This window comes from Urocampus carinirostris, chromosome 17, assembly GCF_059441175.1.
Source record: "Urocampus carinirostris isolate Australia breed hairy pipefish chromosome 17, RoL_Ucar_1.0, whole genome shotgun sequence".
Lineage (NCBI taxonomy): Eukaryota > Metazoa > Chordata > Actinopteri > Syngnathiformes > Syngnathidae > Urocampus > Urocampus carinirostris.
This window is the reverse complement of record NC_142365.1, coordinates 24,251,043-24,264,781: the sequence shown is the minus strand read 5'-3', so window position 1 is coordinate 24,264,781 and position 13,739 is coordinate 24,251,043. Positions and strand designations below refer to the sequence as shown.

The 13,739-nt window shown below is 38.1% G+C and overlaps 1 protein-coding gene across 2 annotated transcripts; it reads left to right on the top strand.

Moving 5' to 3' along the window:
* The first annotated feature begins 2,405 nt into the window (after positions 1–2,405).
* Positions 2,406–12,624, top strand: ube2g1a (ubiquitin-conjugating enzyme E2G 1a (UBC7 homolog, yeast)). 2 transcript variants are annotated; one of them, XM_088321242.1, is made up of 7 exons: positions 2,408–2,628; positions 8,725–8,814; positions 8,913–9,015; positions 9,118–9,215; positions 10,246–10,424; positions 10,516–10,636; positions 11,040–12,624. In XM_088321242.1, exons 2-6 carry the CDS (start codon positions 8,802–8,804, stop codon positions 10,600–10,602), a joined length of 480 nt encoding a protein of 159 aa, XP_088177368.1. In that variant the 5' UTR covers positions 2,408–2,628; positions 8,725–8,801; the 3' UTR covers positions 10,603–10,636; positions 11,040–12,624. The 2 variants fall into 2 exon arrangements, with proteins under 2 accessions (XP_088177367.1, XP_088177368.1); XM_088321241.1 differs by lacking the exon at positions 8,725–8,814 and having other exon boundaries at positions 2,406–2,628.
* Positions 12,625–13,739: the final 1,115 nt, after the last annotated feature.

The window sequence follows — 13,739 nt, the reverse complement described above, 5'->3', positions numbered from 1 at the left end:
ACTCACCAACACTACCTCTTTACACATTGGACTACCGCTTTTCTCCCCCCTTAGAAATGCTTATCAATTATTTTAAGAAATTTACCGATTTTTGAGATTGGGTGCGTTGGTGAGGTCTCCTTAAAAAGTTTGAATTAGAATATTTTCTCCATTAAGTATGTGTTAACAATTCTGAACTGAGTATAAAAAGCCCTTATGCTTGATTTCCTACTGTGCCTATATGCTTTTATCTTTCTTATAGCAGAGCGGAATACATTAGGCACCAGGAATGGGGGCTCTGGAGAGTGCTGGAGAGTGACGTCCCGTTTGTCCGCACGGGGTTTTTGTTTTGTTTCTATTTGTTAGAGTAGCATGAAAATGGTGAAAGTAAGAAAAGGACAGCTTCAAGTAAAGTCCAAATACCAACCCAAACCACGAGAAAGGTGTAAAGGTTTATTCCAGCACATCTAAGAAATACCTTTACTTGCATATGCATCATGAACGAGCTGACTGGGGCTCCAATGATGACATACTGTAAGCCAGAAGATGGAGGCAAAGTGTAGCAAAGTTCCAAATTCCGTATTGGTCCTTTAAAGGTGTTGTCCAGAATTGGAAACTTTGTTACTCACTGTCGCCATCTCCTGGCTTAAGGTCACGATCGCAGCCTCAGTCAGCTCAGTCATCTACGTGCATTTCTCAGACAATCTCAATGAAACTCTTTCGGGTTGACTGCACTAAAACACTGAGAAGATGAGCATAAAGTTACTCTAACTCCCCCCTCCCCCTTTCCTTCTACCTAACGTGTTGTGCGTCCCAAAACAAAGTTGTTAAAAGTAAGATAAAAGCAGAAAGGCTCTGTGGAAAAAGAATTATAACGTCTCTTTGAGCTCAGGTCGGCATAGTTAACATACACTTAATAGAGAAAATGTTCTACTTTGAACTTTTTAAGGACACTTCAAACAACACCTTCCACCTTGAATGTCAAAAAGTTGTATGTTGTATGTTGCTTGTATTATGCACTTGTGTGCCTCAGCACACAGTTAGAAAATCACTGCTCTAAGTAAATTTTTGTATTCAGGTTAACCTGTAGTTCACAGTTGTTAAAATAGAAAAAACAATTTAAAGTGCTCGAGCAGGATGTAATTTGATTGCCGGTATGTACTAGACTAGGGGTCGGGAACCAATGCCTCGCGAGCCTAATATGGCTTTTTTCATTAATACATATGGCTCTGAGATAAAACTTGGGTAGCACAATTCTGTGCAACTCCTAATTTTGTATATGCAACAGTACCTTACTCCTGGTTTGGTCCAGTATACATAAGGCACAGTTTCAACAACATAATACTGTCAAAACATCACACCAACAGACCCTGTTTAAGTTGTATGTCCCTAAGGAATTCTTTATATGTCAGCTAATTAAACAATGTATTTTCACTGTTGAGACACTTAATGATAACAACCCATACAACAAACTGTAAACACCCGAAAGCGCCAGCCAAACACCCAGAGCAATTTGATTGGGTGAGCGATTGGGTGGGTGGAGCTATGTATGCAGCACGCACACGCTCCTCTCTGCCCAGGGCGGTCTGCACCAAAGGTAAATATGTCGGTATCCTTTTTGTTTGCAGTGGTTTTTTTTTTACATTTAAACTAAAGAATTCTGGGGCAGCATGGCGGCGCAGTGGTTAGTGTGTGTGCGGCACAGTTCTGAGGTCATGAGATTGAACCTTCCTGTGTGGAGTTTGCATGTTCTCCCCGTGCTTGCATTGGTTTCCTCCGGGTACTCCGGTTTCTTCCCACATTCCAAAAACATGCATGTCAGGTTGATTGGCCAGTCCAGAGTGTCCCTAGGTGGGAATAAGCAAGTGTGTAGTGTGTCTCTGTGTGCCCTGCGACTGGCTGGCAACCAGTTCAGGGTGTCCCCTCTCCACTGCCCGAAGAGAGCTAAGATTGGCTCTACCATGACCCTACTGAGGATAAGCGGTGCAGATGATGAATGAATGGATGAATGAATAGAGAATTCTGCTTGCACGTTGTTTTGAAACTATTATTTAAAACAAAAACAACAGTCAAAACAAGCCTCAAAATCCTTCAAGAAACTGCGGGAGGGAGACACATTTTAAGTGCTATATTTTTAATCGATATGGGACATAGGCTCTGGAATTCCATTCCATTTTTACACAGTGAAATAAAACGCACTGAATAATTATTTTTTTGTCTAGAGAGCGGGTTTGGTGGTTTGGTTTAAATTTGTCTTAAACTATATGGTATGGCTCGCTTAAAAATAATCTGAAAATTTTGCTTTGATGGCTTTTAGGATCTAAAGGTTCCCGACCCCGGATAAGCCGTTCATGAGGATTCAAGACGTCACTACTCCACAGAGTGTAGCAGCAACTTACCAATAAAGACACAGCACCTCGAAAAACCAACGAAGAAGAGTGGTTGGCAGAGCGAGAACTGCAGCAAGGTGCGGCGAAGAAGAAGAGATGCCGAGAATGCCTAACGGAAAATAGAAGAGACGGCGGGGCTGTGCTGCAAACAAGAATATAACTGTTACCTCGGCATATTACTGTTTACAATAACTACATCACGTTGGTCGAACTATGACAGAGCTTCAATCAGCGCTGTTACTCAGGAGACAGCTCGCAGGTAATAAAACATTTGGTGTGAGCGGGTTCTGCCTGCATTGCTAATGAACATTTAGCTGGCACTCCAGCGACGTTCAACTAGCGCAAAGTGTTCACGCGAATGTCCCGTGAGGAATGGAGACAAGTACGGGTAAATTGTTGACGGACGCGGTATTGTAGCGGGACGAAAGCCTCTTCTTATAAATAGGGAAAGGTCGAACGCAACGTGTTGTACGCGCACTGTCAAACAGAAGGATTATCCTGGTTGCCAGTTTTAGATGCGTTTTAAAGCCTTTTGTGAAACTTCCCGAGTTACAGTATTACCGTGTGTTGCTGGTGCACACACATTACCGAAACACTGATTGTAGTTAGCCCTCGTTTCTCGCGGGGTTAACGTTCCTGACTGATAATGCAATTGATAGTTATCCTGTGACGTCACCCGCATCCCGAATGTAAATAGACGGTCATATTGGATGGGTCCAACAGACTCTGTTTGATGGTGTCACGGAAATGAGAACATTGGCTACGACCCATGTAAACATTTGTGACATTCTTAATATAGTCTTTGCGAAGCCAAGCGACGCTTAAAATGAAACGGTTAGGTCGAAAATATACTTGGTGTTCCAAAAGTCTTGGTCATATTTTGACTTTGAATATGGCGGAAATTTCTAAGGATATATGAATAGATCTAGTTAATTTAGAAAGCTTGTAATTACAATTTGTACATTGAATATTTAAAAATGTTCAATGTTAGAACCATTGGCCGCACAACACATAGGCCGAATGTGTGCCAACATTGCTTTGTGAATAGTTGGTAAAGCTTCTGCTATTTGTGCTTTACTCTTTTGTGCTATGTCTGTGAAAGCTGTCCAGTTGAGTTATGCTTATTTGTAGATCCCCTAATCACAAGGAGTCTCAAAGAGCTGCACACACCACATATTTTAGCAACTAGAGACTATTATTACACCATCCCAATTTACTGATCATTCTTTTTTTAAAGAGCAATAGTCAATAGTGAGACATACCTTGACATGCTGGAAAACTGTTTAATGGGTAAATTGAGTAAGAAAGTCCGTTAACTTTATTTTCCAACAGGATGGGCCCCAGCGCACTGGAGCCTCAGGGTTAGACAGATTCTGTACACAACACTGCCAAATTGATCGATTGGACAATCTGAACAAATCTCCCTTGGTCTCACACCATGCTGTTTCTTTTTTGGGGATTTGTGAAAGGTTTGGTCTATGGGCCCCCTATTCATAGAGACATGGATGAGCTGAAGGCATGAATAAGAGAAGCTTTTGCAACCATTGACAATGCAATACTGGGGCGAGTTTGGAAAAATTCGCCTATTGGGTAGATGTGTGTTGTGATACCAGTGGTGCTCACATTAAACATTGTCGAACATTCCATGTAAACATTGAGATTACAATTTTTATGAATATATCAGATGTGTTTTTATATCCTGAATTGTGTTCCAAATATTACGTGTCAAAATGTGCCCAAGACTTTTGGCACATCCTGTATATGACACAATCTCAACAACAGGTTCCAGTCAGGGCAGCACGGCGGAGCAGTGGTTAGCGTGTGCGGCACAGTTCTGAGGTTGTGAGATCAAACCCCTTGTGTGGAGTTTCCATGTTCTCCCCGTACTTGCGTGGGTTTCCTCCAGGCACTCCATTTTCCTCCCACATTCCAAAAACATGATTGTCAGGTTAATTGGCCGGTCCAAATTGCCCCTAGGAGTGAATGAGCGAATGAATTGTCTGTCCAAGTGTGCCCTGCGATTGGCTGGCAACCAGTTCAGGGTGTCCCCTGCCCACTGCCCGAAGAAAACTGGAATGGACTCCAGCACCACCGCGACCCTACTGAGGATAAGTGGTGCAGATAATGGATGGATGGAGGTTCCAGTCACGGTGTTACACCAACAGACCCCGTTTTCTCTGTATGTCTCTATAGAATCCTGTATTTGGAAGCTCATTATTTCCCCAAATTGTATTGATACCGGCCTAAAAACATATCAAATGCTCCTTTTTTTCTATTTTGCTTAAAGTGAAAGGCATTCTGTAGGATTAATATTCTAATTTTGGCCTCACGGGTCGTATCATAACACTTTGATTAATATTGTCTTTGGATTATGCGTGAATAAGCTAAATCCATCTTTTTGTCTATCTTTGAGGGCGGCTGATTTTGGACTGAAGATGACATCGAACTTGTCCACAGCACAGCTAATGGTCAATCTCGGGTTACCTGCTATCTGACACAGTCGTATTATGGTCACTAGCTTTGGCAACTGGGGTGTCCTCTTTAACAATAAGACTTTGATGTTATTGACAATTAAGATAATTCAATTAAATAATTTATGTTCACTGTTGAGGCATTTAAAGATTATAACCCACAGAACAAACGGTAAACACCCAAAAACGCCACCACCTGGGTGAACAGATCTCTGCACACACAGCACGCTTCCCTCTTGTTATTGTCATGCGCGAAAGATGATGACATACGTACACTTCTCGTTTGCAGTATTTTGTAACATTTTTACAAAAGAACTTTGCTCAAGCCTTGTTTTGAAACAATTTTTTATATATATAAAAAATAAAGCTAAATATTTTGCTTTCATGGCTCTTTCGGATCAAAAACATTCCCGACCCTTGGTGTAAGGCGACGTTTTTTCAGGCTGAACCGTCTTTTTGTTTCTCTGTAATTGGAGGACCGAGGGAGAACCTCACTTAAAGGGATTTCCAAATTCTAAAACATACAAAATGTGAGGAAATAGTACATTTTGTTTGCATAATATCTACATTTTGTTTGCATGATATCTGTATGTATGTATATGTATATATGTATATATATATATATATATATAATTGGTATATTCCAATTTATATATAATTGGTATATTCCAATTATTTTCCTAGATAATGCATTTTGAAGACCATCTGTCTCGTGTTTGACTTCCTGAGCTCTGATGTCATGTAAAGCACACCAGCACCCTAGCAGGCCAATCACCCTATTGGTTTACATGTTAACTAGTCAAAAAGGTTTTGAATGTTTCAAGCCAGGTTTCGGTAGTTTTTGTGGAGAATGCCCAGACGTTGTGTCGCAGATGGGTGCAGCAATGGTACGACCAATGGCGATCAAAAAATAACACACAGGTAGGCCAACCAGCTGCTGAAAATGGGTTACCGAGACCGATCAGCAGAAAACTGGAGGCTGGCTGACAAAACATGCAGAAAGCAACAAGGATATCTGAAAGTCAATGACAAAAAAACCTCCAGCAACAAACACTAACCCAGCTGAGCTTCTGCGAAAATAAGGCAAGGTGGCCAGAGTTGGAAGAAAGTCTTTGCGTATCGCTATGGTGCTCTCTTTTTTTGATTTAGTTTTATCCGTGTGTTTTACTTTGTAATCATACTTAAATAAACCACAACAAAACTCAGTTTTGATCCTACTGTACTTTGAAATACGCACAATTGTATGCTTGTCTGTGTTGTTGTTAATGGCGGCTGCAGCAGAGGGAACCCGCGTCCAATCAATAGTATGTGTTAAATACATAGATAGAACCAGCTACGGAGACTGAATCTTTTAACACGGTGCGCCCTATGGTCATGAAAATACAGTACCTTTATACGGTGAGTGGAGGGAAGCGCGAGATGCTGACATAATCCAATGCGATCTCCGGGTATGGCCCGGGCACGCTAAACGCTTTGCAGAGGAGAGTGTGCTGTTCGCCGGCTGAAGCGAGTTTCAGAAATTGCCGCATTTGATCCCTAACCCCAAATATTACGGCTTTTTTTTTCGCGTATAGGTCCTGTTGGTCGATCAGTGAACATTATGTTGTCGAAACGCAGCCTGGAGCGTTTGTCTTATAATAGTCAAACTAAACCTTTGACCGCCGAATTTCCAAGGTCAATCACAAATATTTGGTATATTTACACCCATCCAATACGGCCCGATTGCTCGCAGTGTTTCCCATACTATATAAAAACCTTGGCGGGCCGCCAGGTTCTCAAACTTGCAATTTATCACGGCGAATTCTTACAATTTACGTTTCAATTTAGTTTTGTTTGACTCTTTCACTGCTTCCAAATACTTTTTTTCTGAAGTAGCTTTTAAACCTGCCGTCTTTTTCTGTCGTAGCTTTTTAACATGGTGTTTGTTGACTATGGCATGCACACAATATGAATGCATGCCAAGCCTCGTTATATGTCATGAGTAAAAGTTCTGTTTGCAATAGTTCTCAGTTTCAGTGTTGCAGAGGTGGGTAGTAACTGAATACATTTACTCTGTTACATTTACTTGAGTACGTTTTGGGAAATTTTGTACTTCTAGGAGTATTTTTTTATCCCTATACTTGAGTAATTTTGTGAAGAAAAAACTACTTTTACTGTGCTACATTAGGCAACATTGAAGTCGTTACTTTGTTACCTAATGAATACCCTTTACGCAAGTACGTGTCTGTCTGTCCCCGCCAAGGTGCTTTCTAAAAAGAACCAGGATTCCCATCAATAATAGATTTATAATAACATACAACATATACTAGGGTGGTCCTTAATGGGGGTCGAAATTTTTTTTTTTGAAATATTGGGCTCTGACCCCCCGCATATGTTCTTATATCGATAAAAACACACTGTGTGCAATTTTGAACAATTTGGATAATATTTAGAGGTAGCTCAACGACTTTGAAATTTCCCAAAATGGTAAAATTTTGGCAATTTTCGAGAAAAAACGGAAATCTTAACCCTATGTGTACGGCGTTTTAGAACATCCAATTTCAGTCCATTGCCTATAATTGTAACACAAGAAAAGTTACAAGTAACTTTGTACACTAGGTCTGATATAATGTGCGAAAAATCCTTATTTTTCATACCAAAATTTCAGAGGCCTTGAGCGACCTCTAAATATCCTTTGATTTTGATGAAACTTTGCCTAATTACGTTTTGTATATATTGGAACATATTCAAGGGGTCAGAGCATGAAATTTTAAAAGTCGAAAAATAAGGACCACCCTAACATATACGGTTTCCCCCTATTTTATACGTTTTTTGATCATTTCAAACATGCCTCTGGACAGCCCCCCACCCTCCTTCAGATATACACGCCCCCCCGGGCATACCCCTTGGGCACGCTGCCGGACTGTCTCCCCACAGGGCTCTCACAAAATTATATAGGAAATGCTGACTTGAGTTGCTCTGATATGAATTACGTGATAGGAACTATTGATAAAAGGAATCTGCAAATAATTTATTCAAGTGTGTAAATTAACAGCAATTGCGTCCTTGTGATCTTAACCCTTCATCAACAGTTATCTGTTTATTGAATATAGTATTTTGAGTTTTCACTGACTGGTCGCATGTAAATATTTTGCACAAAATCGATAGGTTTTCAGTCACACATCTTGCGCTGTTGACATTTTGCCTGGTGGAACACATTACGATATACTAGTAAAGTGAAGCATGATTTATTTTTATTTTTTTCAAAAGGTTAGTTTATCTGGTCAAAGGAGTCGTATGGCATTGTGCAAAAAAAACACTAGCAAAGTGAGAACAAACACATATGGAGATGTTACTTTTAGATATTGAACATTGGGGGGAAGATCCCTATAAATTCCCAAATAATTGCGGGCTTGCAAAGACTCATAAGCTTTAATTTGGTCCAGTGTATAGGCGCTCACAGAATTTATGAGATTGAGGTATGCAATGCTCGGGTGGTCTTACACATTGTCCAGTTTTAACCGTCATCATTTTCTTCTACAATAAAAAAAGTTGACCTTTGACTGCTTTTGAGCCTGTTGTTGGGTAGTTTATAGTCTGCATGGTTAGTGAGTCAATATGCATAGATTCACCCCAAAAATAAATCTGATCCTGCATTGTAAACATCACTTATTTAGGACTGCAGAACAAAAATGAGAGTATTATCTTTCAGAAGGATATGAATGACTTCTACATATAACAAAACTCATTCAAAAACTAAAAAAAAAAAAAATTAACGAGGATGAGTTTTATCTCATGTCAGTGTGTATATTAAATTGTGAGGTAAAAATATTTCTATATTGATCTTTTATTGACTCACGTGTTATAATTACATAGTAAGGTTTCCTGGTGTCCTGTTTTTGCAGTGCCATAATGATATTGAAGCTTATTACAAGTAAGTAGGCCACAGATATTACTGTGCTGCTGTATTACGCTGATCTTGATGCTGCAACCAAGTAAGCACATTTCTTAGGCAATAATGTGTTAATGACAAGCCAATAAAAGAAAGTGGAGAGTCTGTCTGACATAATTTCAAATTTCTTTTTGACTCCAGAGCTCAATAAAAATCCTGTAGAGGGATTTTCGGCAGGCCTGATTGAGGATAACGATCTGTACAGATGGGAAGTTCTTATCATTGGGCCACCAGACACACTTTAGTAAGTCATGGCTTCCTCTATGCAGCATGTTAATTAATCTCTCCAGGTTGTAAAGTTTCTAAACTGTATTGACACTGTTTTCGTCCTTTTTTATGTTCACAGTGAAGGTGGTGTGTTTAAAGCTCATCTGACGTTTCCCAAAAACTATCCACTCAGGCCACCTAAAATGAAATTCATCACAGATATTTGGCACCCTAATGGTAAGTACTGTGAGGATATGCACTTTTTTAATTCACTTTAAAATTGTCTAAGATTAACAAACCCTTTTAGGGGCTCAATGGGAAAGGGAAAGTTTTTAATTTTTTAATGTACAGTATGTAAATTCTTGAAGCAGACGAAAAAAAAATAAACCACATTATTTAATATATTCATATAAAACAGCAGAAAATATGTAGTCTTATTTCAATGGGGCTCTAACAAGAAATGTCCTTATAGTTTTGCCGCAATGTATCACTCCTATATGCTGTCCTGCTTTAAACTCTTGTGTTGTTAATAAATACTCAAAAAATCAAGTACTGAGCTGCAGGGGTTGTAGATACTGGGAATTTTTGTCTGGATCCAATCCAAGTAAATACAGGGTAGTGTTGATCTATACCTATCCGGTTAGGGTTGGAAAGGTTACTTAAAAATGTAGCAATACATGTAATAGAGTTACAAGTTATCTGTTGAAAAATATAAATAAGATAAATGTCGGGGTTAAACTAATCTCCCTTTTTTTAATTAAATTCAATAAAAAAAAAATTTAACAACTGTTTTTCAAGTGTCGTCTTCTGAATTTTAATCTTTTTTTTTTGCTACATTCCCAAAATAATCACGTCATTTAATCATTTGTGAGTTAAAATAATTTTAAAATGGATGCCCTTTTTTTACATTTAATTAAGGATCACACGTACCCACTGGAGTGCCATGATGTACCTTCAGGGCTACACGTACCTCCATTTGAGAACCACTGAACAATAACATAGATGTCAAATAGATAAAGATATGAAATTAAAATATATAAGTATCACCCAATCATGTACAACAATAAATAATCAAATCAATTCCTCTCTAAAATAAACAAAAAACGTGTGGATAAAATACAGCAGACTTCTTCTTTTGCTATACACATAAGTCTAGTTTTGTGAAATATCATGTCACAGTAAATGTTTTACATTCATATGTTTGGCAACATACAGTTGCTACATGATAAATGTTCTTTTAAATGATTTGCTTGTTTTTTTATTGTAGTTGACAAGAACGGAGATGTATGTATTTCTATTTTGCACGAACCTGGGGAGGACAAGTACGGCTATGAAAAACCCGAAGAACGCTGGCTTCCCATCCATACAGTTGAAACAATCATGATTAGTGTTATCTCCATGCTGGCAGACCCAAATGGTGACTCACCAGCCAATGTAGATGCAGCTGTAAGTTTGTCATTTTAAGAACTATGAAGTGGGGACACTATTAAAAAAAGCTTTTGGACTTAACCCTTCTTTTCCCTTCCCCCCCATGTAGAAAGAGTGGCGAGAGGACAGGCATGGGGCATTTAAAAGAAAAGTTGCACGTTGTGTACGGAAAAGCCAAGAGACTGCGTTTGAGTGATATTTAACATGGACGTAGATTCATTTATTTCAGGGCAAGTATGATGAATTCTCTCCGCATCTGTGGAAATGTGTATTTTGCCTGTGTTTATACCAAACATTCAATTTTACTTCTCAATTACTTTCACACTGGATTATTTTCTTTAAATTGTACTGTATGAATTCGAAAAAATGGCTTGGAAATTCTTTAAAAAGTGCTTGAATTTGGCTATGAAAAAAAGTGTACATGGTTCACATGTTTTTGATGCATAAACGTGAGCGTTCCCCGTGATGTCATTTTTTAAATTCTTTTACTGGGAAGCAAGAAGCAAAACGGCCGCCTCTGAACACAAAACCGGGTGGATTTTGCTTCCTAACTCGCTTTATGTCCTGTTTTCTGGACCTATCCCTGGCTGGTCTTGATCATTTATGTTCCCTGTGGTCTTTTTTTTTCCACAGGTCTCCAATTAAAACTCAAAACGGCACTGTTTGCTGCACTCTTCCACTGTTTGCCAGGCTCGTCCTCTCTTTTTTCCGTCAGAAAGACTTTAAACTGGCTACTCAAAGCTGCAATACAACATTACAGTGACTACCACAACTGACGGACAACCACCAAGCAAGTGCCAACTGAAAATAAGAAACAACAGAGGAGAAAAAAAAACTATTTCACTTTGCTAATCAATGAATTGCTTGAATATTCAGGAAGATATTGTAAAGACGTGTATATAGCACAGACTAAACCGGATAATATATAAGATCCCTCTCTCCACACATCATCTTTACTCTGAATGAATTGAGCTGGCTCTAATTTTGTTTTTTAATGTTTTTGTTTGTTTGTTGCCTTGTTTTGTTCCTTTCAACATGTGCTTTGTTGTTTTAACTCGTAGTCTTAAATGGAGGAATGAAGTGTTATGAAAATCCTGATTTTCTGTTAAACGTGGATCAAAGGACGTTTTGTCATTCATTTTAGTGTTAAAGTTTTCTTAACACTCTCTGACAACTAACCAGGTTGGGTAGGGTTACTTTAACTTGATTACTTTCAATTACTTTTGGATTACTTCAATACCAAATATGCTAATTAAAGACAAAAGAAACTAAATATGAATAAAATGACTAAATTTTGTGCAGGCTTGGGGAGTAACTGAATACATGGAACGGCAAAAATGATGTTGGCAAGCTGTTTGGATTTATTTTCATTTTGTTTCTGTCGCATTTTACGTTAGTTTTGTCGGAGATCAAAGCCAGGAGAGAAAGCTTACCATGTGTTGTGAGTCATAATTTTATTCATATTTAGTTTCTTTTGTCTTTTATTAGCATATTTGGTATTGGAGTAATACAAAAGTAATTGAAAGTAATCAAGTTAAAGTAACCCTACCCAACCCTGCAACTAACCTAAAGTCCGTTACATAATATTTTTTTTACATTGAGTTTGTCAAAGTCTCAACGTTCCGTTATCTCTAAACAAAACAACATACTTTATAATTTTGTGCATGTGTAATTTAATTGTATTTGTAAAAGTGCCTCCAGATAAAAACGTTTGGCCGCGTCATCCAGCACTGATGAAGTTGTAAATGATGGAAATCCATGGAAAAACACTATATGCAGTGTAAAAATTGGTTTGATAGCCTCACATGCAGTAAAATAACGCTTTTTTTTCCAATTTATTGTAGCAATAAATTGATGCTGTGTACTAAAGGTAGCACAGTGCAGTTTAAAATCCTCCGAAAGTCTGCAGATTTTAGTCGCTTTTCTGTTTAATCTTGAGCCCCTGTTCAATTGAGCTCGGTACACTCGTTTGTCTTTCGTTATTGAGTTCATTCAGTTCCTTACAATTGTTTTAAATTGTCACTACAGTGTATTTGCCTTTTTTTGTGCAGTTCCATCTAATACAACGATCCCGTCTTTTTCACTGAACGGTTGCAGGTTTTTTGTTTTGTTGTCATTTTTTTCTTGCAAATGTACAAAGACAAAATACTGATGTATATTTTTAATGTTATGAAACATGCCACCTGTAGTGAGATATTATATTGTGTTTTTTCCAATATTTGTTGGTGTTTAATTCATTTACTCCTACAGGCAATGCTCACAACACCCCACAAAAAACCTTGGAAAAGCTTCAATAATAAATTTTGGATCAAGCTTATTTTTAGATAAGGCGAAACAAAAGTATCTTTCAATTGAATTCCACACTTGCCTGAGTGCTTAAGCACTACATACACACAATATTTTTAAAAGAAGCCATGCTTTGTAGGAATGAGCCACGTTAATGTTTGCAATTCTCTTATCTGTGTCAATCCTTTTTTAGTGAAGACATGCCACACAATTCGTGGTTGACAGATCTCTTAACCGCCAGGGTTGTTGAGGCATCACCTCCTGTGGTGTGTCTTGGGCAAGTAGAGCGTGGTGGTGCCCATCCTTTTCCAGGGCTTTTTTTTTTGGAGTAGCGGTTTGCTCCACCATATAAAACTCGTAACAGTAGTCACCTGATCTGACTTGGATACAGAACCTTCTGCTTTTGGTTTTCGGTGCAAAGCATAATCCTCTTTGGTAATGCATTGGCAGTGTTGAGTGTCAATACTGACACTATATCCTAAATTACGGGGGAAAAACGTTTTTGGTTTTTGTTCCGATGTATTGAGTATCACATCGTACAATGCACATTTCATCATTTGGGGCTCATTTTTGTTGAAAACACATTTTGTTGTGGTGAGGTTAAATCCTTTTAGGCACATTATAGGCTCAAAGGCACATTGGTAAAGGACTGCGTTTCATATATTTTTGTATATATTTTTAAACAATTTATGTAAATAAATAAATTACTAGACGGATACATGAAATTGTTCCTTCAAAAATAAAAAAGGATAATGAAGTTACATTAATACATATATAATAAGATGAAATGCGTACCTGTTAATTCATGTTTTCCCCGTTTTTTTTTTTTTTTTTTTCTTTTACAATTTCTGATCAGTGTTTATTGTGTATGCTGCATAAATATTTGTGTACAGAAAAGGAAAAATGTATACTGAAACGTAAAATAAGACACCGAATTTACTGGCAGTTGGGAAAAGAACTAAGATGCTGGAAGCAATGTGTTGCTTATTTGGTTAATACACTTGTTAACACAAAGTATATTTTGTTTTTATTATATATATATATATA

Excerpts from the sequence above, each read along its gene's own strand:
- ube2g1a (XM_088321241.1), top strand. The coding sequence starts at position 2,583 with ATGACAGAGCTTCAATCAGCGCTGTTACTCAGGAGACAGCTCGCAG. Across the intron at positions 2,629-8,912 it reads ACTCAGGAGACAGCTCGCAG|AGCTCAATAAAAATCCTGTA; the intron begins GTAATAAAACAT and ends TTTTGACTCCAG. Across the intron at positions 9,016-9,117 it reads GGGCCACCAGACACACTTTA|TGAAGGTGGTGTGTTTAAAG; the intron begins GTAAGTCATGGC and ends TTATGTTCACAG.